The sequence below is a fragment of the Gossypium hirsutum genome, chromosome A05, assembly GCF_007990345.1.
Source record: "Gossypium hirsutum isolate 1008001.06 chromosome A05, Gossypium_hirsutum_v2.1, whole genome shotgun sequence".
Lineage (NCBI taxonomy): Eukaryota > Viridiplantae > Streptophyta > Magnoliopsida > Malvales > Malvaceae > Gossypium > Gossypium hirsutum.
The window spans coordinates 18,353,819-18,379,692 of NC_053428.1; the positions used below are offsets into that span (position 1 = coordinate 18,353,819).

Genomic DNA, 25,874 nt, shown 5'->3' on the forward strand with positions numbered 1-25,874 from the left:
TTAAACATGCACAATTTAACATATTTTAATATTTATTAATTTTCATATGACATAGATTACATAACATATAAAATAAAATAAAAAATAACGTAACATCACATAACATAAAAATTGAAAATAGGTTGAGTCGGGTTTAAGAGTTCAAGCATGACCTATATTTTAAATGGATTTAACTTTTTTTACTCAAATTTATTTTTCAAACCTAATATTTTTGTTAAGGTTTTCAGAACCGGATGGTGGTTGAACACCATTTCAATTAAATAAATAATTAAAAAAATTAAAAACAAAAATAATTTAATCAATTTTTTTTCCCGATTCAACCGATAAGTGTTGGTTCTCCGATCAGCCCAACCTAATAATTTTCTTTAAACCAATACCTTAATTGGTTCCCGGTCCAACCGATAGATCCAATTTAACTAGATTTTACTTAAAAAAAAAAGGGTTTCAAGATAAGAATCTCCTTAAAGTTAGGTTCTAGTTTCCAATGGTCTACCTGATATTCTATAAAGGGCCTAAAAGTTAAGGAGTTTGACTCAATATTACGCTAACAGTAATGTATATTAGCTGATTCGCTAGAAAATTGGGCCAATCAAGCAATCCGGAGGCCGCAGACCTATTGTCCAAAGTGCCATTTGCAATCTAATTTGCAGCCCTTCAAACTAATCAGGATTAGGAAGAGAGAAAGATCAGGAGTTTTTATTTCCTACAATTACAAATTAGACAATTTTGTTAGTTAAACGGTTAGTCGAAATTAATTAAAAAAATTATAAAAAAATTAATTAAATCTTGAATCAATTTTATTAGGTTAGAACGGAATTATACACTTCATCGAAAAACAACAAAATAGTAAACCTAAGCAATAAGCCAATAACCGGACCACAATTATCCAACTCAGGGTCACGAACATGGCGGGTAAAAACTAAAAATAAGAACAGAAATTCCTAAATACAAGCTCAATTGAAAAACAAATTGGTAAAATGGCGCCTCACCACGCTCGATTGACTCACTCTTTTACGCTTTCAATTGCTTCGTATGGGCGGTTAGTTGTTAACTCTGGTTCGCAGTTGTCCTTCTCATGACAGAACAGACAAACAGACAATCCTTCAAAAATATCATGCCACTCTATTAATTATTATTATTATTCGCATTTTCCTTCTTTAACATCTTCCCCACAATAAATACTCCTTTCATTTCCTTCTCTCCACTCCAAACAAGATTTAAGAAAACCCTTAAACCTCTTTGCCTTTTTCTTTTCGTTTCATTTTCGACGAAATAACAATGAGGGAAATCCTTCACGTGCAAGGAGGCCAATGCGGGAACCAAATCGGATCCAAGTTTTGGGAAGTGATCTGCGACGAGCACGGTGTTGATCCTACCGGAAAGTACAGTGGAGATGGATCATCCGATATTCAATTGGAGCGGATCGATGTGTATTACAACGAGGCTTCCGGTGGAAGGTACGTCCCTCGTGCGGTACTCATGGATCTTGAACCCGGTACCATGGATAGTATCAGATCCGGTCCCATTGGCCAGATCTTTAGACCTGATAATTTCGTGTTTGGACAATCCGGTGCCGGAAACAACTGGGCCAAAGGTCATTACACTGAAGGAGCTGAGTTGATTGATGCTGTTCTTGATGTTGTTCGTAAAGAGGCCGAGAATTGTGATTGCCTGCAAGGTATATGTTGTTTTCCCTACTTACGTTTCCATCGTAATCTAAATCTGCGTTGGTTTTCGTGAAATTGATTCTATCTGTACTTTCTCAATGCGGTATTTTTCTTTGATCCATTCCAACATAATTACTCTACTCTATTCTTTTTCACCTCGAAGTTTGAAACTCCTATCCATTTGAGTTACCATGTCAATTTCATGATAACGATATAAAACCTTTTCTGCTGCTCATTTTTTCATTTTCTTTCCGGGGATGGAAATACCAGGGTGAAATAATCTCATTTTACCTATCCAATAAACTGCAATAAAGACGAGAAAATCTTGAACGTTAAGATTAATAATTCACCGTGAAACTGGCATGGAAGGTCTGCCAATTTGCTCAATTATTAAGCTTCGTTTTATCTGGTATGGAGGCAGTGAGCAGGTGGCTTTATAGACCTTATGTGATAGAAGATTATCTATATTTTCTATATGATATTTTCATTTTATCTTCCTTATATCGACAATCTTTTTCGTATTCTAATCTTCTTTCCAAAAATTAACAAAATGTTAGATCTTACACCACTTGATAAACTTCTCGATGAATAAGGTGGAGCCTTGGGGGCCCTCACCAGCTCATCAGCAGATATATGAATCCTTGCATTATTACGATGGTTTTATCAATAGTTTAATATATGAACCTATAGGAAAAGTAAAAGATTTGTAAAGGAGCATGGAAAATGATAACTAACATGCAACTATCTAATTATAGTATCAATGGACAAAAAAAAATTTAATTACAGTATCTATCTAAAAATTATAACAATCACACAGTAAGCTGTAACGTTGGCATGAGTACCGGATACCATCCAAAAATTGAGGACTATTAGGTATAAACCTATTAAAAAATGGAAAGAGAAAACCATGACTCTAGATCCAGATCTATATGAAAAGGACAAATCGTCATACTATTAGTATTTAGTAATAATAAACCTTATTGGTTAAATATATAATGGCAATTTCTTGGTTTCCCCTTGAATTGTCTGATGAAGCTCACTTGCTTATATTGTTACTTCTGGACCAGGCTTCCAGGTATGCCATTCACTCGGAGGAGGCACAGGCTCTGGCATGGGAACTCTCCTGATATCAAAAATCAGGGAGGAGTATCCAGACAGAATGATGATGACATTTTCGGTTTTCCCTTCACCCAAGGTCTCTGACACCGTTGTGGAGCCTTATAATGCCACCCTTTCTGTGCATCAGTTGGTAGAGAATGCTGATGAATGCATGGTTCTTGACAATGAGGCACTTTATGATATTTGCTTCCGAACCCTGAAGCTCACTACTCCAAGCTGTAAGTGATAAAACATTTATCTTGACCGATGGTTTGCTTTAATATGATACAATTTAACATAGTGTAGCTAACTCTGCACTTTTAATTTTGCAGTTGGAGATCTAAACCACTTGATTTCTGCTACTATGAGCGGTGTAACATGCTGCCTAAGGTTCCCCGGACAGCTGAACTCTGACCTCCGAAAGTTGGCTGTGAACCTGATCCCGTTCCCACGTCTTCACTTCTTTATGGTTGGTTTTGCACCACTTACATCTCGTGGTTCTCAGCAGTACGTTTCTCTCACTGTCCCAGAGCTAACTCAGCAGATGTGGGATGCGAAGAACATGATGTGTGCTGCTGACCCTCGCCATGGTCGCTACCTGACAGCGTCAGCCATGTTCCGAGGCAAGATGAGCACCAAAGAGGTTGATGAACAGATGATGAATGTCCAGAACAAGAATTCATCTTACTTCGTGGAGTGGATTCCCAATAATGTGAAATCCAGTGTTTGTGATATCCCACCCAGGGGTCTGAAGATGTCATCTACTTTCATAGGGAACTCCACGTCAATCCAGGAGATGTTTAGGAGGGTGAGCGAGCAATTCACAGCAATGTTCCGTCGCAAGGCCTTTCTGCATTGGTATACTGGTGAGGGAATGGATGAGATGGAGTTCACAGAAGCAGAGAGCAACATGAATGACTTGGTTGCAGAGTATCAACAATATCAGGACGCAACTGTGGAAGATGAGGAAGAGTACGAGGGGGAAGAGGGTCTCGATGAGAACTATGAGACCTAAAATGCGTTGGCAATTACCATATATGAAAACCTGCATGAAGTTAGAGAATGGCAACAACTTTTGCCTAGTTATATACTGCTGTGTGGCTATCTGTGTGTGTCTAAATTTTCTGCTCTGTTCGTTCCTTTGTATTCCGACTATGATGATGTTTGCTTTTCTTCAGACATTCAAATAAAGAAACGATCAGTTTCAGTTTTACTTTCAAAAGTTTAAAACACCCGCTAAATAGACAGGGACGGTCAAATTGGATACCAATTTTTATTATAATCTTTCAAAACCACCTAGTTAATTATTTCTAATTTACAAATTCACAATCACAAACACTATTTCAATCATTGGTAAAAGATACAAATGGATGAGTAGATTTAGAAGAAAGATCATCTTGACTTGGGAGAGGAGTCTCTCAATCTGGGAACTTTAAACGTAGAAGTGAATAGATTTGGAGTTTCAGAAATACGAATTTCATCATCCTTTTTCCTCTTCGAGCTTCTGCTTCCCTAAACAACAAGACAATACAATCTGGTCAGTGAATGGATCTTACCTAAAAACAAACATTAGTTTTACTACGGTGACTAACGCATCAGAGTAATTTGTTAATTCCACCAACAAGCTAACATATATAATGTATATAGCCTTGGTGTTAAATTCTTGGAATATATTAAATCTAGAACAATAACTTCCTCGGTGGAATTATTTTGGGGAAATTTAAGATCCTTGAGGCCAAAAATGAAGAAGATTTAAGGTCTTTGGACCCTTAATAGTAGCAGTTCCTTCATGGCCACAACGTACCTGTTATATAGTACGATGAAACAAGGGGACAAAAATGCTTTTCTTTGGACAAAGGCAGAAACAATCAAGTGCATTAAACAATCCAAAAACATACTAATTATTAATTATCTCAAAAACATATGAATCCGGCTTTAAGCTAGATAGACTAAAAATTACCCTTCCATTGTCCTTCAGAGAATCATGAACATGTGGAGCGGAGCTTCCTTTCTTCATGGTTATGCTGCATTTGCTGCGGCCGCCATTCTCATCTCCCAAAACAGAAGTTCCTTCCCTAGCTGTACAATGTTTTATTACAGGCGTATGAGATGAACTTCTAGGCTTCCTTAAGAACTCTACCTGCCTCGACATTTTAGAAACTTCATGAAATCTACTTGCATCAGCCTCCTTTTGAGATAATTCGGATTTTAATATCTGGATCATTTCATCCTTTTCGGCATTTGATGACCTCAGCTCCTCCATACTGGAAATAAGTGCCTCAATTTTCCTGTTAGCTTTGTCAAGTTCAAAATTCTTGCTGTTTAACTTATCTGTAAACTGAGTTTCCATAATGTTGAGCTGGTTCCATGCGAACTTATTCTCTGCCATAAGTGCAGCAATTTGACAACTCTTTTCTGAAGCAAGATTTTCGTATTTGAGCTTTAGCCTTCTTAAATTGCCTTCCAATGTCTTCAAATTAACAGACTTTGAACCAATATCCTCATCTCCCAACATTCCCTTTTTGGTTCCTTTGGGGTCCCTAAGAGAAACATCCTAGATGTAGTGAAATGGTTAAAATTGCTTAGAAATGGTCAAATGTATAAACTCTGGGGAAAAGGAAAAGAAAACTTATAGGAACATACATTTGAATTTTTACAGAGGATGTCAAACCAGATTCTGAAATCAGTCAATTCATCCGATGTTTCCTCTGCAACAATCCAAAGACAAGCAAATGCAAACGTCAAACAAATACTCAATTACTAAAAAGAAAAATTCAATTCCAAAACGCATACCTAATTTCAACTTGCAAAGAAAAGCTTCTCTTTGCTTCAATCCTACTATCATATCGGCTTTAGCAGCCTCAAGCAAACGCGTCATTTCTTTCGATTCCAGATCAGTCCTCATCTAAAGAATGAAAGACATCAAAACAACCCAATCTTACCCCCTCCAATTAAGGAGGAAAGAAAATAATTTTTAAAAAACCCTAAATTTATCGAAACTCCTAAAAATCCTGAACTCAGAACTCTTTTTACCTGAGATATGTGATCTTCATAGAGACGAACATCAGAGGCCCATCGTTCATATTGCGTATTGATCCGATCTCCGAGGATCTTTTTTTCTTTAGTAAGTGTTTCAAGCTGTTGTTGCTGTGTTTTAAGCATACCAACTACACCTTCAAAGATTTGATCCCATTTCTGACGCTCCGATGAGACTTGAGACCGCGCTTTCGTGGGCATTGTTGAAATTCGAGCAGAATTAAAAGTATAAGACGATTGAGTTTCACTTTCAGTGTTGGAATAGAATCGTTGCAGTTGGAGAAGAGGGATTTTCAAACGGTCGACTTCTGACTGACAAGGGAAAGTAGATACGGACTGAAGCTAACTTGCACCGCTGATACAAAAATACGTAAAAGCCTCTTGGGCTGAATTGGGTTCTTTATTTTTGTAACACTACGTCGACATAAACAGCTTGTCGGTTAAATTCGGCCCAAAGCTATTTTCAAAACTAAAAGCCTGGCCGAAATAAATCGATTTCGTTAAATTGATTCGGTTTTTAGTTTAAAAATCGACATAATTGTAACTTGATATGATAACTCAATTAATTTGAAGAGCTTAAAAATAATGATTGGTTAGTAAAATGAAAAATATAAATAACTGGTGTTTTAGCTTTTTTAATCTCACTTATTTAGAATTAACCATAATCTCTTTCTAACTCTTAAATAAGAAGATAAATGTGTTTTAGCGTACTCGAATTTATATCCTCTTACACCAACAATAATATGATACTAATCAAACTAAGATTCAATCTATATCAATAAGACAAATTTAATTTATAAACCAATATATAAAATTTATTTAGAAGGGGGGCGAATTCAATTTAACATAATACATATACACATTTTTTGAAATAATCAATAATCCAGGAAAAAATCGAAGGCTGAAAATTTGAAAATGACATTTCTATCGTAAAACGCATTACACTTTTATGAGAAGAATTTAAGTTCAAATCTTGGAGATGATATTGTCGGGAAGGGTAACCAAAAACTCTGAAAGAATTAATTTTCATGGACCATAAATCAGACATTAACGAAATCTTAATTCTACCAAAAATATTCGAGAGAATTCAAATTCAAATCTTAGAGATGATATTATACTGGTAAGGTACATTGCACTGACATGAAGAGAACTTAAATTTAAATCTCAGAAATAACATTGTTGAAAGATAGCAGCTATAAATTCTAAAAAGATTAGTCTCCGTAGTTGTTGTAAAATAGATGTGAATTATACCTTAATTTTAAAAAAAATATCAATGTTTACTTGCTAATATTTCAAAGATGTTGGGAATAAACTAAAGTTGTCAATGGGCTAGGACTCTCGACTTGAGCCGAAAGCCTGCTCGAAAAATGGGAAGATTTGAGAAAAACATAGGCTTGAAAAATGGGTTTGGGTAGAAAAACAAGGCCCATTTAGAAAATGGGCCAAGCCACAGTTAAGTTTTTGTGGCCCATGCCTAGCTCGGCCCGAATTTTCAATAAAAAAACCCTGCTATTCTGTTGTTTTTCCATGTTTTGCTATTGTTTTCCCACTTTTTGTCATTATTTTCCCATCATTTCACTATTATGTTGCTGCTATTTTATTGTTAACATTTGGATATTGTATAACAGTTGTTTTATTGTTAATTTTGCTACTATTTTATAAGCATTTGCTTGTTAAGTTGCACTTATCTTAGTGTTATTTAAGTATAAAGTTTTTTTTAAATTTATTTTCAGTTTGTTGGAAAGTATTTATTTTAATATCTTTAGTGTATTTGATGTATTAGATTGTTTAATTTTTTTTATATAAATTAAAAATTTTATTATGGGTCAGGCCGAACTCAGATTTTAGTATCTTTATTTAGGTTAGGCTTGAATAAAAATTTAACCATATTTTTTGGCCAAACACGATCCTAACAATCGGGCCTAAAATTTTGTTAGGACCCGACCCGATTCATAAACAACTCTAGACCAAACTCCCTGACTTGTTGGAGGCTCCGCCACCTCCGAAATATGTAGTTGTACTAGAGTTAGTTCACCAGATTTCGTCTATAGAATCAGCGTTAATTAGTATTGGCATTTTGGGCCTTTTGATTTAGCTGGATTTCTGCTTTATCACGACCCATACTTCCAGCAACTAGTTTTGAATGGATGAATGAATAAGCTGTAAAACAACAATACATAAAAGTTGATTGTTTGCTACTATCTTGATGGCCCTGTTAGCTTTGCATGCTTGTCTATTATCTGATTACGTATCCCCCATTTTCCAAGCATTGCACAATTATTATTGTGCCTTTGCGTCTTCAAAGTGAAACTCTGCTTTGAGTATTGAAAGGAACCGGGGGCCTCAATGAATCACGTAGAAACCTTTATTCACATTTCCACACATCAATGGTGCATTTTTAGGGGTGGGGTAGGTTCTTTATATATAAAATATATAATGGATGAAAAAATATTTGTCAATACATAATCTATTTGAGATTTTTTTTTGAAATATAGAATTTTTGCATTGCAATATAATCAATATAAGTAAATAATATTTAAGCATAATGGTTTATTTGGCGATAAAAGTATTATAGAGGTTTTTATATTAAGAGTTAGATTGAATTTTACTCTCCCTAATCAAAAAATGGGTAAACTAGTATCTGTACATTAGATCAAAGATGAAACTAGACATTCTTTTAAAAAAGTCATCTATTTTTACTATTAAAAATTAGTCCCTATGCATTAGCATGAGGTACGCGTGGTACACCACATATAATTATCTAGCTATTTCAATAGCTACATCAATTTTTAACAGTATAAATAGATGGTATTTGAACAAAAAAGACAAATTTACCTTTTGGTTTAACTTACAAGGACTAATTTATCTATTTTTTTAGTACAGAAGGCAAAATGTAATCCAACTCCTAGTACAAGGGTATTTATAGTACTTTTACCCTTATTTGGGCTTTCAACTTTATAAAAAAAATCATTTTAGCCTTCTATTTTTATTTTTATTTTTGCCTTTTTTAGCCATTAAACTTGCATTGTTTATCAAATCACCCCAAAATGAATGAAAAAACTTAATATATGTTAACTTTGCTGACGTGCAGTCTACGTCTATGCCCGTTAGCAATTAATTAATTTCTTAAAATTAAAAATTTTTAAAAAATATATTTTAAAACTTTTTAATACTTTAAAAATAAAATTTATATTTTTTGAATTTTTTTAATTTTTAAAAAATTAATTATTGACATAAAATCTATATAACAATTCAAGCGTATATTACGTCAGCAAAGTTAGCATACATTAAAATTTTCATTTATTTTGAGGTGATTTGAAAAATTATACAAATTTAAAAGATACAGAAGATAAAAATTAAATAAAGGATTAAAATAATTTTTTTTTTAATTTGAAGGGGAAGTAGATAACTAGATATTGTGTCTAATATTTTAAAAAATACGGTGACGTAGGGTATATTTGAAAGCTTTCTTTACTTATCTATAATAACACTGAAATATAGGTTGCAAAATTTTAAATAAAACACGTGGCTTTGGAATTGGAGATCATCATGAGAGGGTTTAAACGCATAAAACGTTCCTGATTGGTGGAGTAGCCTGCCAACTGTCCTACATTCTTGTCGTCAAACCCTTGTCTTGTCCCAAGCCCCGACAAGGCTTGGTTCCAAGCTGAATCCTCAAGTTTAGTCCCACCCCAAATTCGACAATGATTTCACTCGTGCGTATCTTGAGGCTTTTGAGCCTTTGTTGCCAGGGTAGGGGCCCTAGGCTTCCATAGTGTTTTATTATTATTATTATTATTATTATTACTACTTTTGCTCTAATTATTTTTAATTTTATACTTTTTAAATTTTAATTTTCACCTAATGATAAGTTAAATTTTATTATTTTTCAAAATTTGATATAACAAATATATTATTATATCAATATATCAAGCAGACAATACTTAAACGTTGGAAATATTCAAGTATATAAATATATTATCATAAATAATCAAAATTGAAAAATAAAACCCAAAAACTTTCACATAAATTCAAAAATTTAACATGTGTATGATCAAATTATCAATTTCTTATATAAAATTCATAAGATATTAAGAACGATTTAATTCAAAAATAATAAAGCATCAATTCATTTTAAATGATCCTATATGAAGAGACTCGAATGTCACTTGTTAGAACTATAAAAATTCTGATATAAAAGTTAATAAACAAGATATGTCAAGTCGAATCATCAAGAACAAAACTAAATGGGGAAGCTTACTTGAAATCCATCGAAATATTAAATCTTGTGGTTCTGATCTTCTAAATTAACACACAAATATTTTAGAAAATGTGGTTATTTCTTTTCCGAAGATAAGATGTCAAAAAAGTTTTATATGTGTAGTTTGGGGCCATAACTTTAATATATAACTTTTGCAGATTAATCTGAATTTCTAATTAGTTCATTATTAATTAGAAATTAGTTACTAGAGTATGTACACATACTAGACTCATACTTTATTTAATAACTGAAGCACAATAAACCTTTAACTAAACTAGACCAATTTTAATTTGCATTAACTTTTTTATGGTAGTAAAATAATAAAATGTAATTGTTCTTATTAAATATGTGATGTTCATATTTTTCCAACAATATCAATTTGGTATTTCCACATATTACTCTCTAAAAATCCAATTAATGAATTAACAATTGTCATTTTTGTCAAGATTGAAAAATCAAAATTTGAATAACATAGGGACTTAGAATGATCCAATTAGAAAATATGGACTAAATGTACCCATAGTACAGTGACTCAAATTGATCAAATTAAAGTATATGGAATAAATCCACAAAATTTGCAAAGCACAAGGACTAATAGCATAATCTAACCTTTTTAACATAATACAAAATTTAGCTTTAACATTTACATATTTTGTCAAATTGACTGTTATTCTTTGTTTGAGCCAAATTTGGTCTTCAACATTTTTAAAAGTGTAATGAACCGAAAGTTACGGTATCGGAAATTGAGTCTTGAGTACTGTTTTCGTGAAATTTATTCATGAATATTTATTAGAACCATTTATGAATTATAGTTGAATGGTTATTTAGTGTTTAATTAAGTGAAGTAGCTTGAATTTAGTTTAAAGGGCTAAATTGCATAAGGAATAAAAGTTTAATTATAGATTAAAAAAGTAAAAGGGACTAATCTAGAATTAGACCCTAAGTGCCATGTGTGTGTTAATATTGAATAACGTGTGTAATAGTTGGTATATATGTGTAATAGCTATAAGATATTTTATGTTATAGCTATTACACATGTTAGTTTTATATTTATTATAGGTTAATAATAGTATAATAAGTAAAATTGATAAAATAGAAAAAGAAGATAGAAAGACTAACAGAGAGCAAACGTGAAAGAAAGAAGAAAGAAAGAAAGAAATAAAAAAGGAAAATTTGAGGATTAAGGCCCTAAAGTTTGATTGGTAAGTTGTTTTAGCTCATTTTCTTATGATTTTTATGTTTATGGATGCCTAATTCAAAGTTCTACATGTATGAGGTTAAAATGAAGAAAAATAGATAATTTTTAGATATTGATTTAGTTGAATAAATTGAGGTTTCATGGGTTAAATTGATAGAAATTAAAGTTAAAAGTGATTAGTTAAAGGAATTTCTAAGTTAGGTTTAAATAGGGACTATTGAATAGAGCTCAAAATTTATGTTTTATAATGAATTTTATGAGTTAGAAATTGTTAATGAATTGATTAAAAGAGAATATGAAGCTTAAGTTAAAGAAAAAAATTAGTAAGTAGATATATGAGTCTAGTTTCAGGGAAAATTTACGGAATTAGATTTCGAGTTTCGTAACTCGAGATATGATTTTTTTAGCGACCGTGACGCAGATGAATAGTTTACTACGAAAACTGTTTAAGTGCTAAGATAAGTTTTGTAATGTCTCCTGTTCGACTCCGGCGACGGTCTCGGGTAGGGGGACGTTACAAAAAGAGTCAATTTTGACCAATAACCTTTCAAAACAAGTTGAATTTTTTTTATTATAGAAATATTGACTAAATCATTAAATTTTTAAATACAATAGTCCAAATGGCAATTCACATTTACTTCAAGCTAATTTTTTTGAATTTTTATTAACTTTATATAAATTTTTTAATATTTTTATAATTTTAAATTATTTGTTGACGTACCAGACAAATAGTATCATGTAAGTATGAAGTACATGTAGATTATCACGTGAATTGCTATGTCAACATCGTTAAAAGTTAATACTTTTTGAATGGTTAATGGCCAAATTTAAGTAAAAAAAAAGAACAAATTAACAAAAAAAAGTTTTGAGAAATAAATTTATTATTATACCTTTTATTTTTTATAAAAGCTTTCGATATTTTTAATAAAAGAGTTGTTTTTTTAAAATGGAAAAACAAGCAAAATTGTTTTTCATTTCTTTCAAATGGAATTATTGATATAATTTCACATATAAATTGTTTTACTTTTTAATTTGATTAATTTTTTCCATTTAAAATTAGTTGAACGCATGACAGTGATAAGTATAGATATAAATTACTTTTTAATATATAATTATCAATAATATTTAAAATTAATAGTTATTATTTAATATAAATATAAATATATATATTTTATAATTAATAATTAATAATTATATGTAAATACTAATATAAAATTTATTACTATGGACTCAACAGAAAGATGCTTTTTAATTAAAAGTAATACAAGATTTGATTCTTAAAACAATATAAATAGAAAATAAAAATGGCCCTAGATGGATTTAAACTTAAAACACTCTTAACCAACTAAACTAAATATTTCATTACTTAACTTCTTTTTCTAACTTAAAACAATATTTTCTCTAAACATCTCTTCATTTACATTATCTATCACCTGTTATATTTAACACCAAAAATATTATTATAAATGATTAGTCAAATAATCTTAATTTAACTGAACTGAAATATTTCGGTTGGTTTACCGAAATTTATATATTATTATTATTATTGGTTAAAACAAGTATAAAACATATTAAAAAGTTCATTTGATAAAATTAATGTAACGACCCAAAATCCGTGGGCACCGGAAAAGTGTGTGATCGGGCCTCTGTCTTAGTGAAATAAGTTCGAAAATAATTATTAAAAATATTTATAAGCCTAGTAGTGTGTCTAATTAGGTTTTAATTAAATAAATTTAGCTTAATTTAGAGTAATTAATAAAAAGGATTAAATTGAATAAGGGTAAAAGTTTAATTATAGATTAAAGAAAAACTAGAAGGACTAAAGAGGAAATTAAACTATTTCTTATAGCTGAGGCGGTTTAACGTGTAAAAATATCAAAGATTTTATTGATTAAAATATATATATAATATATATATTTATTTAATAATTAAGTATATTATATTATTATTATATTATATTATATTATATTATTATATATAAAAGAAACAAATGAGTTAAAAAGAAACAGAAATGAAAACGAAAACAGAGAAGAAACAGGGGAGAAAGAAGAAAAAGGAAAATTTAGGTTTTCAAGGTTCAAAATTAAATTGGTAAGTTAATTTAATCATTTTCTTGTAATTTTTAAGTTTTTGGAGTCCTAGGACAAAATATGTCATGATTTATATTGAAATTTTGAAAGATAGTAGATTTCTAAACATGAGTTATGTTGAACATATGATAGAATTGGAGGTCTATTTGATAGAAATTTTAATTGGAATTGAATAAAGGATTGAATTGTAAACTAAGCTATAAGTTTTGAGTTTTAGGGATTAAATTGAAATAAATTCGAAATTATGAAAATATGATAAAATTTAAATAGTTAGATGTGGGTTTGACAAGAAATTAAGTAGCAAAGAGGTACGAATTGAGAAAGAAAAATATATAGGTTTAGTTGGGATTAAATTGGAATTAAAGTAAAAGTTAGATAAAAATTTCAGCATTTAAATTGTGTTATGCTAATAATTGTGAAATTATTTTAATTGTTCGTAGCTAATATCGAGCCTGAAGCATCGGCCCAAAAAGGAAAAGGAAAGATCGTCGAGGATTAAATCCGAAGAAAAAAATTCTGGTTTGTATCACTATAACTCAAGCTTTATAATTAATATGTGCTTAATTTAATATGAATGTGTGGTAAGTATTTTAAAGTAAGTATTTAATGAACTGATAAAATTTGTGATTGGGTATTAAAATTTAGATTGACACTGAACTGAATTATGGGATACTGAATATTGTTTTGAATACCGAATTGAACTGTGAAATTACTGAATAATGTTACGTATATTGCATTCAACTGTAAAATTTCTAATGAAGTGAATTACTGTATTACTGTGAAAATTGATCAAAATGATAAATTATAATTAATATTGAATCGAAATGGAAATTGTACTGAAAATGATTTAAATACCCTATTAACTAGTCAGGCTAGTCGGATATAGTTGGCATGCCATAGGTTATGAAAGAGTACGGGTTTTTGCCGGCTTACTGATCAGGCACTTATGTGCCGACTACTGTTACTGTTACCGTTACTGTTACTGATTCGATACTTTGTGTGTCAAATATTGTTACTGTTACTGTTATCGATTCGACACTTTGTGTGTCGAATATTGTTATCGTTACTGTTACAGATTCAGCACTTTGTGTGTTGAATACTGTTACTGTTACTGCTACTGCTACCGTTACTGATTACTGATTAGGTACTGTGTACCGTTAAGGCACATTGTGCCGTACTGGTGTGTTGGTTGGAATCCGTGTATCCGCCGAGTCCGAGTCAAGTTAATAGGGGCAAATGAAATAAATCTACTGATAAAACTAAATTTGAATGATATGGCATATGTGAAAGTTGAGAATTGAAATAAAGAAATAAGAATGATATATATATATAATCGAATGATAAAATAAAAAGATTTACTTGTTCATTAAGTGATGATGATTGTAACGTAAAAATATGTGTGTGATTTAATGTATTTAATTATAAACTGAAATATAGTGATACCACTGAGTATATGCATACTCAGCGTACAGTTGTTTCCGTGCGCAGGTTGTAGAAGTCAAGTACTGAACCAGCATCTAAAGCCAGACCCGACTTCAGCAAACTTTTGGTGATGTATATTTTCTTTTGATAATGTGGCATGTACATAGGATGTGCATAAATGTTATTATGTTTTGAATATAAATGGTTTAAAATATTAGTATCGCAAGTCTAAAAATTATAATGAAAAAGTTTATCCATTTCAATTTAATTAGTACAATGATAATTTTAAATTGATACTATATTGATTAAGTTGATTAGAAAGTATTTAGGATAGAAAATAAATGTGAGAAATAAATTGGTTGAATTGGTTATGTTTGAAATGAATATAGTTTAATTGGAGGGGGTTTTATGTAAAAATAAGCAGAAATGCTGTCGAAATTTATAAAAAATAAAAAAATAAAAAATTGGAGTACTTAAATGAGTCCCGTTTCACTTAAATGTATGATTTAGATTTGAATAGTTCAATATAGGGATTTAGTAATTAAACTATGCTATGAATGTTATTTTATTTGTGAATTATTCATAAGTTGTCTGATATGGCTAGTAATGCCTAGTAACTTTGTTCTGGCGATAGTTTGGGGTTAGGGGGTGTTACAATTATTAGTATCAGAGCTAAGGTTTAGCCGATTCTCGGACTAAATCAAGCTCGTAAATGAGTCTAGAAGTACATGCCACATTTAAGTCGAAACTGAGTCTGGTTTTTGGATGCTAATATATTTATTTTATTTTGTTTTATAGATAAAATGTCAGATGAAAGAATGGATAATGTTGAATAGGAAATATATACCGGAAGTCGAGAATTTGAAGAAACTGAATCTGCTACACCTAGCGTGAATCCGTTAAATAATCAACCTCCTAACGTAGGAAGAGAAAGAGATGCCTCACAACTGTTAAGAGATATAGCTGATGCATTACAGCATATAGTGAGAATTATACCTGTTACTACATCTGTACCTACTATCAGACAGGCCCTGATTAAAGAGCTACGAAAATATGGTGCCACGGAATTTCAGGGATTAAAAAGAGTTGATCCGTCCGCTGCTGAAAATTGGATGGAAACAACAAAAAAGATTTTTGCAACAATTAGACTGCACCCCCCGAGAGAGTCTGATATGTGCTGTATCATTGTTACAAGGAGAAGCCTATCTCTGGTTGGAATCTGTGGTTAGACATTTACCGGATGATCAGGTAACCTGGGACTTGTTTCAAAAATAATTTCAGAAGAAGTATATTGGGGAATTGTACATCGAAGAGAAAAAGCAAGAGTTTTTAGTGCTGAAACAAGGGAAAATGTCAGTACTGGATTATGAGCGAGAGTTCTCTAGATTGAACAAGTATGCATCAGAATATGTTCCAACCGAGGCTGATAGTTGTAAATGATTTCTACGAGGACTGCGAGATGAAATTAAGATTCAATTGATAAGTCTCAGAATTACTGAACTTGTTGATCTGGTTGAGCGAGTAAAAATGATAGAACAAGTACTAGGCCTGGATAAAAAGTCAGAAATGGGTAAATCAGTTGGGAAACGTATGGGAACCACCAGTTCTAATCCATTACCGAAGAGATTCAGAGAATCAAGAAGTGGTTGGAGATCAAGCTTTTGGTTTGATAGGGGTGACAGAAGTAAAGACAAACAGATTACTGTCTCTACCGGTAGTGTAAAAGCTCTGCCCCGGGAAAGTGAAAATCCTGAATGCGATTATTGTGGGAAAAGGCATTTTGGTGAATGCTGGAAGAAAATCGGAGGATGTTTCCGCTGTGGCTCTACTGAACACTTTGTTAAAGATTGTCCGATAACTCAGAGTAGTACACTTGCCACATCTCAGAGATCGGTATCGACTGCCAGAGGTAGAGGAATATTTAGAGGAGGTTCTGTTTCAAGGAGAGGAGGAGTTAGTAGAAGCAGTGATATAGCTACACAGCAATCTGAAGCCAGAGCTCTAGCTAGATCTTATGTAGACAGAACCCGGGAAGAAGGCAATGTTCACGATGTGGTGACAGGTATATTTTTACTGTATTTTGAGCCTATTTATACTTTGATTGATCCTGGATCTTCACACTCATATATTAATTCAAAATTAGTAGAGTTGGAGAAATTAAAAATAGAAATGTCTAAAGTCTCAATAGAAGTATCAAGTTCATTGGGGCAAACAATATTAATTAATCAGGTGTGCCCGAGATGCCCGCTAATGATATATGATAAAACTTTTCCGGTGGATTTATTAATAATGCCTTTTAGAGATTTTGATGTTATACTGGGTATGGACTGGTTAGCTGAACATGGGGTAATTTTGGACTATTATAAAAAGAAATTTAGCGTTCAGACTGAAGATGGTAATAGTGTAGAGGTAAATGGAATTCGTACCAGTGGGTTAGCTCGAATCATATCAGCGATTAAAGTTAATAAGTTGCTTCATCAGGGTTGTACAGCATATCTAGCATATGTTATTAATTTTGATTCAGTCGGAAGTCAGTGTAGTCAGATTAGAACTGTATGTGAATTTCCAGATGTATTCCCTGAAAAGTTACCGAGATTTCCACCTGACAGAGAAGTAGAATTTGCAATTGAAGTATACCCAGGTACAGATCCAATGTCAATACCTCCATATCGTATGCCACCTACTGAACTGAAGGAGTTGAAGGTACAACTGTAAGATTTACTGGAACGAGGTTTTATACGACCTAATACCTCACCGTGGGGAGCTCCAGTGTTATTTGTTAAAAAGAAAGATGGTTCGATGCAATTGTGTATTGATTATCGATAATTGAACAAGGTGACAATCAAAAATAAATATCCATTACTACGTATTGATGATTTATTTGATTAATTGAAAGGAGCTTCAGTATTTTCAAAGATTGATTTAAGACGGGCTACTATCAGTTAAAGGTGAAAGAAAATGATGTACCGGAGACAACATTTCGTACACGATATGGTTAATACGAGTTCTTAATGATGCCATTTGGGTTAAAAAATGCCCCAGCTGATTTTATGGATCTTATGAATCGAATTTTTCAGCCGTACTTGGATCAATTCGTGGTAGTTTTTATTGATGACATTTTGGTATATTCAAAGTCCGAATTTGAACATGAGCAGCATCTCCGAATTGTTTTGCAAACGTTACGAGAGAAATAGTTGTATGAGAAATTGAGTAAATGTGAATTTAGGTTATCAGAGGTGGTATTTCTTGGTCATGTGGTATCAGCAGATGGAATTAGAGTGGATCCAAAGAAAATTGAAGCAATCGTCCAGTGGAAGAGTCCTAGAAATGTATCAGAGGTACGTAGTTTTCTTGGATTAGCTGCGTATTATCGAAAGTTTGTGAATGGATTTTCAAAAATAGCTTTACCGATGACAAAATTATTGCAAAAGAATGTTCCGTTTGTCTGGAATGATCAATGTCAAGAAAGCTTTATGAAATTGAAGCAGATGCTGACAGAGGCACTAATTTTAACTTTACCAGAATCTGGAAAAGATTTTATGGTGTATAGCGATGCTTCTTTAAATAGGTTCGGGTGTGTACTAATGTAAAATGGGAAAGTGATAGCTTCTGCTTCTCGGCAATTGAAACCACATGAACGTAATTATCCGACACATGATCTGGAATTAGCAGCCGTGATCTTTGCTCTGAAAATATGGAGACATTATTTATTCGGTGAAAAATACTACATTTATACAGATCATAAAAGTCTAAAGTATCTTCTATCACAGAAAGAGTTGAATTTGAGGCAGCGTTGATGAATAGAACTTCTAAAAGATTATGATTGTGTTATTGATTATCATCCAGGTAAAGCTAACGTGGTAGCTGATGTATTGAGTAAGAAGGCAGCAATTGAATTGCGAGCGATGTTTGCACAGCTCAGTATTAGTGATGATGGAGGTTTATTGGCTGAATTAAGAATTAAACCAGTGATGTTTGAACGAATCAAGTCAGCTCAATTAGAAGATGATAAGCTAATTAAGAAAAAAGAAATGGTTCAGAGCGACACAACAAGGAATTTTAATATTGATAAGCATGATTGTTTGAGATACCGAGATCGGATTTGTATTCCAATCAATTCAGATATTAAAGAATTAATTCTTCGAGAAGCACATGACGGTCCATTTGCTCTACACCCTGGAGGCACAAAGATGTACCGTGATTTACGAGAATTGTACTGGTGGCCAGGGATGAAAAAAGATATAGTTGAATATGTCAGTAAATGCTTGGTTTGTTAGCGGGTAAAAGCAAAGCATCAGGTTCCTACTGGATTATTAAAGTCGATTACTATTCCAGAATGGAAATGGGATCGTGTTATGATGGATTTTATTATAGGATTGACATTGTCTGTAAGTAAGAAAAATGCTATATGGGTAATAGTTGATCGACTCACAAAATCGGCTCATTTTATAACTGTCAGAACGGATTGGTCACTTCAGAAACTTGCAGAGGTCTATATTCGGAAAATTATAAGGTTGTATGGTATACCGGCTTCTATAATTTCTGATCGAGATCCTCGATTAACATCAAGATTCTGGAAACAGTTACATGAGTCTTTGGGTACTAAACTTAATTTCAGTACAGCATTTCATACATAGACTGATGGGCAATTTGAGCGAGTAATTCAGATTTTGGAAGACATGCTTCGAGCTTGTGCTATTGATTTTGAATCTGGTTGGGAACGTTACTTGCTGTTAGCTGAATTTGTTTATAATAACAGTTATCAGTCCAGTATTCAGATGGCTCCGTATGAAGTTCTATATGGTAGAAAATGTCGATCACCTGTATGTTGGACAGAATTAAATGAAAAGAAGATAATTGGACCTGAATTGATTCGTGAAACAGAAGAAACAGTCAAGAAGATTCAACAGAGATTAAAAGTAGCTTTTGACAGACAAAAATCTTATGCTGATCTGAAACGTCGGGACATTGAATACTCAGTCGGGGATAAAGTGTTTCTCAAAGTTTCTCCTTGGAAGAAAGTATTAAGATTTGGCCGAAAAGAAAAGTTAAGTCCTCGGTTTATCGGACCATATGAAGTTATAGAGAGAGTTGGACCAGTTGCTTACCGATTGGCTTTACCTCCGGAATTACAACAAATTCATGATATTTTTCATGTTTCCATGTTACGAAGGTATCGATCGGACCCATCTCATATTATCTCTACTGAAAACATTGAGATTAGACCAGATTTGTCATATGAAGAGGAACCAGTTCAAATACTAGCTCGAGAAGTGAAAGAATTAAGAAACAAACGAGTCCCTCTGGTAAAAGTACTATAGAGAAGCCATAGTGTAGAAGAAGCAACATGAGAACCAGAAGAAACTATGAGATCACAGTATCCTCACTTATTTTCAGGTAAAATTTCGAGGACGAATTTTTTTTAAGAGAGGAGGAAATGTGACGACCCAAAATCAGTAGGCACAGGAAAAGTGTGTTATCGGGCCTCCATCTTAGTGAAATAAGTTCGAAAATAATTATTAAAAATATTTATGAGCCTAGTAGTGTCTAATTAGGTTTTAATTAAGTAAATTTAGCTTAATTTAGAGTAATTAGTAAAAAGGATTAAATTGAATAAGGGTAAAAGTTTAATTATATATTAAAGAAAAACTAGAAGGACTAAAGAGGAAATTAAACCATTTCCTATAGCTGAGGCGGTTTAACGTGGAAAAATATCAAAGATTTTATTGATTAAAAAATATATATAAAATATATATTTGTTTAATAATTAAGTATATTATATTATTATATATAAAAGAAACAAATGAGTTAAAAAGAAACAGAAATGAAAACGAAAACAGAGAAGAAACAGGGGAGAAAGAAGAAAAAGGAAAATTTAGGTTTCAAGGTTCAAAATTAAATTGGTAAGTCAATTTAATCATTTTCTTGTAATTTTTAAGTTTTTGGAGTCCTAGGACAAAATATGTCATGATTTATATTGAAATTTTGAAAGATAGTAGATTTCTAAACATGAGTTATGTTGAACATATGATAGAATTGGAGGTCTATTTGATAGAAATTTTAATTGGAATTGAATAAAAGATTGAATTGTAAACTAAGCTATAAGTTTTGAGTTTTAGGGATTAAATTGAAATAAATTTGAAATTATGAAAATATGATAAAATTTAAATAGTTAGATGTGGGTTTGACAAGAAATTGAGTAACAAAGAGGTACGAATTGAGAAAGAAAAATATATAGGTTTAGTTGGGATTAAATTGGAATTAAAGTAAAAGTTAGATAAAAATTTCAGCATTTAAATTGTGTTATGCTAATAATTGTGAAATTATTTTAATTGTTTGTAGCTAATATCGAGCCTGAAGCATCGGCCCAAAAAGGAAAAGGAAAGATCGTCGAGGATTAAATCCGAAGAAAAAAATTCTGGTTTGTATCACTATAACTCAAGCTTTATAATTAATATGTGTTTAATTTAATATGAATGTGTGGTAAGTATTTTAAGGTAAGTATTTAATGAACTGATAAAATTTGTGATTGGGTATTAAAATTTAGATTGATACTGAACTGAATTATGGGATACTGAATATTGTTTTGAATACCGAATTGAACTGTGAAATTACTAAATAATGTTACGTATATTGCATTCAACTGTAAAATTTCTAATGAAGTGAATTACTGTATTACTGTGAAATTGATCAAAATAATAAATTATAATTAATATTGAATCGAAATGGAAATTGTACTGAAAATGATTTAAATACCCTATTAACTAGTTGGGCTAGTCAGATATAGTTGGCATGCTATAGGATATGAAAGAGTACGGGTTTTTGCCGACTTACTGATCAGGCACTTATGTGCCGACTACTGTTACTGTTACCGTTACTGTTACCGATTCGACACTTTGTGTGTCGAATATTGTTACCGTTACTGTTACCGATTTGACACTTTGTGTGTCGAATATTGTTACTGTTACTGTTACAGATTCAGCACTTTGTGTGTTGAATACTGTTACTATTACTGCTACTGCTACCACTACCGTTACTGATTACTGATTAGGTACTGTGTACCGTTAAGGCACATTGTGCAGTACTGGTGTGTTGGTTGGAATCCGTGTATCCGCCGAGTCCGAGTCAAGTTAATAGGGGTAAATGAAATAAATCTACTGATAAAACTAAATTTGAATGATATGACATATGTGAAAGTTGAGAATTGAAATAAAGAAATAAGAATGATATATATATAATCGAATGATAAAATAAAAAGATTTAATTGTTCATTAAGTGATGATGATTGTAACGTAAAAGTATGTGTGTGATTTAATGTATTTAATTATAAACTGAAATATAGTGATACCACTGAGTATATGCATACTCAGCGTACAGTTGTTTCCGTGCGCAGGTTGTAGAAGTCAAGTACTGAACCAGCATCCAAAGCCAGACCCAACTTCAGCAAACTTTTGGTGATATGTGTATTTTCTTTTGGTAATGTGGCATGTACATAGGATGTGTATAAAGGTTATTATGTTTTGAATATAAATGGTTTAAAATATTAGTATCGCAAGTCTAAAAATTATAATGAAAAAGTTTATCTATTTCAATTTAATTAGTACAATGATAATTTTAAATTGATATTATATTGATTAAGTTGATTAGAAAGTATTTAGGATAGAAAATAAATATGTGAAATAAATTGGTTGAATTTGTTATGTTTGAAATGAATATGGTTTAATTGCAGGGGGTTTTATGTAAAAATAAGCAGAAATGCTGTCGAAATTTATAAAAAAAAATTGGAGTACTTAAACGAGTCCCATTTCACTTAAATGTATGATTTAGATTTGAATAGTTCAATATAGGGATTTAGTAATTAAATTATGCTATGAATGTTATTTTATTTGTGAATTATTCATAAGTTGTCTGATTCGACTGGTAATGCCTCGTAACTTTGTTCCGGCGATGGTTCGAGGTTAGGGGGTGTTACAATTAAAACTACATATAATTTGTATTATTAAGTATTATGTTTGATTAATTCAGTTAATTACTCGATTTCGAACCAAATTAATTGATAACGATCTTCCAAAAATCATTAACCAACCTCTGACTGAATTAGATCGATTATTCGACCGATTAATCGAATTAGATCGGTTCGGTTGGTTAATTCGGTTTTAACCGAATTTTTTTCCATGTCATTAACACATAATTTTGGTACCTGAATCCCGAATCCCACCTCGAACTCAGGACCTGAACCTTGAACCCTAAACCTTGAACTCAGGATTCGAGGTTCAAGATTTAGAATTTTGAGTTTAGAGTTCAAAATTCAGAGTTCGAGGTTTAAAATAAAAAAAAATTATCAAAATTATGTGTTAATAACATAAAAATAAATTACTGAAATAATATTAAATAATTAAAAAAACACCATAAAATAATTTCTCCAAAACCTCTTCTTTCTCTTTTAATTATCATTGGGACTTTCGCCTGGTTGCTTTTCAAATTAGATGTGTAGCATTCGTTAGTGGGACATGGGAATCAAATTTATTAGCTGTTGCCCTGTTGGTAGCAATTCAACAATGATAATATGTAAATATGCTTAAAGATAAGACTTTAACTTTCATATTGTCAAACAACGGATGAAGATCATTGATAACCCTTCATTTTTTGTGCAAGCAAGAATTCAGTGAATTCAAACACTTGCAAAGGCCTTGAAAAATGCAGAAATGATGGATATGAGGCACTGTGGCAATAGGTGCGTGAGGTGTGAGCAGAGTACAGCTGTTGTCGGAAAGTGGCTTTCGAACAGCTGTCTGGTTGATTTAGATTAGGCTGGGTACTTAGACTCATGTTTAATATGAATATGTGGACAAAGTGACAAAGTTGCCATCCTTTTCCGACTGAACAATTGCTGATTAGGCAATTACATAATTTCAAGCTTCCAAATCTAATACTTCCACGTTTAGTGAAATTGTGGGACATCAAGAGGATTGTAAGCTAGTTAATCATATTGTCAGCTTTTCTCAGTTTCACTTTCATTTTGGTTGCGATGTGAGAATATCAAAACCTCTTTCTTTCCTTCACAGTTATTATCTCTTATCTTTAAATGAAACATAGACCTTCAAATATAGACATGTAATCAAGCTGAATGACTTAATCCTAAAATCAGGAGGAAAATGCTATTCTTTTGCACAAGATATATACTTTAAACACAGATATTTTTGTTTCAAGATATAAAGGGTAAACCACATTCCAACAAGCTTATTTCTCCCAATATCCCAATAATATATATAGTAGTTTTCGTGGAAGCCATCTTTGAATCCACCGGCCTACTATTCGCCGTCGAGAGGCTACGGTGGTTGAATTATTCCTATATTTAAGTTCCAAAACAAGTTGGCTTTACATTCCCATGCCTCCGATGTTTGCACGTCATTTCCCCTCAAGTTTGGTTTGTAGACATATAATCCGGTTATATTAGGTAGCAAATCATAATTGTATAAAGAAAAAATAATGAAAACTAGAAGGGACTTCATAAAGGTTGGTTTAACGAAAACTAGTCCATTAATTAATACAGGGAAACAAGAACAATAATTCATATCTATAGTTCACAGGGTGTTGAATAATCTTACCGACTTTGAACAATAATGGTACTAAGTAGAATGCATGCATGCATGTATGCTTTAATTAATTAGACGTTTTTGTTTACTTGGCTTGCGACTTGTCAATTGTCATCTCAGGCCAATATCAACTTAATTGCAAATTAAAGCAAGCTTCGAAAAGATGGCTCTGTCTCTTGAACTTACGGATCAGAGAAATGGAAGTCAATTTGCCAATGAACATAAAGAATCATGATTCATGAATCAATCATAGATGCTTCTATTACTCCTCCAATAATTTTTCTGAGACTCAGCTAAGCCAACCGACTTAAGAATATCAAAATAATCTAAGTTTATGGTCTATTCATTAACCCCACAGAAAAACGATAGCAAGAAAAGCACCAAAAACCATGCTTGGCAAAGCCACTACTAGATAGACAAAACACCATCTATCAAAAAACTGTGAGAAAATTGCTTCTTTAATCGATCCAGATGATTCTAATGGGGCCTTTCAATCCACAGATATTCCCTGAAAAGTGAAAACTGACAACTCAGCACCGCACATTTCTTTTTTCTCCGCTCTTCTGCGTACTTGCTATCAGATTGTTTCGGATGTTAGCATGCAACAACTAACCCCTTTCAATTATTAAGTACTATCCGTACTTGTTTTCACTCTCCAAGATTTTTGCTATAAATACGTAACACTGAGGAAAGGACATTCACACTTGAAACGTAAACAATAATCTGTTTCTTTCTTATAATTAGGTTTCAGTCATGGCTATTGTTTCTAAAGCTTTGATTGCCTCACTTCTCATCTCTCTTCTCCTTTTTCAACTGGTTGAAGCTGATCATCAACTGGTAAAGCTTTGATCACTTTGGATCATTATTAAGCTCTTTTGTTTTCACTTCCTTTGGCTCTTCGATAATGAAAGGTTCTTGTGAAATACAGGAGACAGATGCTAGGAAGGGAACCTCTCCCCCGAAGAAAATTGGTACATGTTTTAACACGTTTAATAAAATACTGAGATGTGAAACAATTAAAGTAAGACCCTTTTCTGATATTTATATTTGTGTCTGGTTTTTTCAGATTGTGGTGGAGCATGTGCAGCTAGGTGCCGGTTATCATCAAGGCCACACCTATGCAAGAGGGCATGCGGGACATGTTGCGCGCGTTGCAACTGTGTTCCTCCAGGAACTGCCGGTAACCAAGAAATGTGCCCCTGCTATGCTAGCTTGACCACCCATGGTGGCAAACGCAAGTGCCCTTGAGTTGATATCGACTTGAAACGAGCCTCTCCTTAGTTTAATGATAATTAAATGAGTCGTGGTAAAATAAATTAATGCATGCATGGGGTAAGAATGAATAAAAGAACGTCCTATATATATATATATAAAGCTAAAGTCATTCAGTTAATGGTTTGTTTTCCTTTCTTTCTTTGTTTGGCGTGATATTACTATGATTGATGATTGCTTGTATTGTATCAAGTTTGAGTATATAATAGTGAAATAATAAAGAAGTTTGTATAA

At 32.2% G+C, this 25,874-nt stretch overlaps 4 protein-coding genes across 5 annotated transcripts; 3 read left to right on the forward strand and 1 right to left on the reverse strand.

Moving 5' to 3' along the window:
- The first annotated feature begins 1,232 nt into the window (after positions 1–1,232).
- On the forward strand, positions 1,233–3,978 carry LOC107958226 (tubulin beta-6 chain-like). The gene is given in 3 exon segments (NM_001327671.1): positions 1,233–1,678; positions 2,735–3,004; positions 3,098–3,978. Coding segments are annotated over 3 exon segments (1,353 nt in total). The 5' UTR covers positions 1,233–1,278; the 3' UTR covers positions 3,781–3,978.
- Positions 3,979–4,008: 30 nt separating this feature from the next.
- Positions 4,009–6,173, reverse strand: LOC107958227 (uncharacterized). Of its 2 annotated transcripts, none has more exons than XM_016893919.2 (5): positions 5,799–6,173; positions 5,559–5,670; positions 5,409–5,473; positions 4,726–5,319; positions 4,009–4,277 (listed from the first exon to the last, which is right to left on the reverse strand). In XM_016893919.2, the coding sequence occupies exons 1-5, from the start codon at positions 6,000–6,002 to the stop codon at positions 4,158–4,160; spliced, it is 1,095 nt and encodes a 364-aa protein (XP_016749408.1). In that variant the 5' UTR covers positions 6,003–6,173; the 3' UTR covers positions 4,009–4,157. The 2 variants fall into 2 exon arrangements, with proteins under 2 accessions (XP_016749408.1, XP_016749409.1); XM_016893920.2 differs by having other exon boundaries at positions 4,009–4,269; positions 5,799–6,144.
- A 10,165-nt stretch (positions 6,174–16,338) lies between these two features.
- Positions 16,339–20,093, forward strand: LOC121228875 (uncharacterized). The gene is made up of 7 exons (XM_041111885.1): positions 16,339–16,834; positions 17,108–17,483; positions 17,999–18,114; positions 18,619–19,029; positions 19,147–19,371; positions 19,609–19,831; positions 19,946–20,093. Exons 1-7 carry the CDS (start codon positions 16,339–16,341, stop codon positions 20,091–20,093), a joined length of 1,995 nt encoding a protein of 664 aa, XP_040967819.1.
- A 4,956-nt stretch (positions 20,094–25,049) lies between these two features.
- On the forward strand, positions 25,050–25,874 carry LOC107961304 (gibberellin-regulated protein 1). Its single transcript, XM_016897473.2, has 3 exons — positions 25,050–25,205; positions 25,297–25,339; positions 25,435–25,874. Exons 1-3 carry the CDS (start codon positions 25,122–25,124, stop codon positions 25,614–25,616), a joined length of 309 nt encoding a protein of 102 aa, XP_016752962.1. The 5' UTR covers positions 25,050–25,121; the 3' UTR covers positions 25,617–25,874.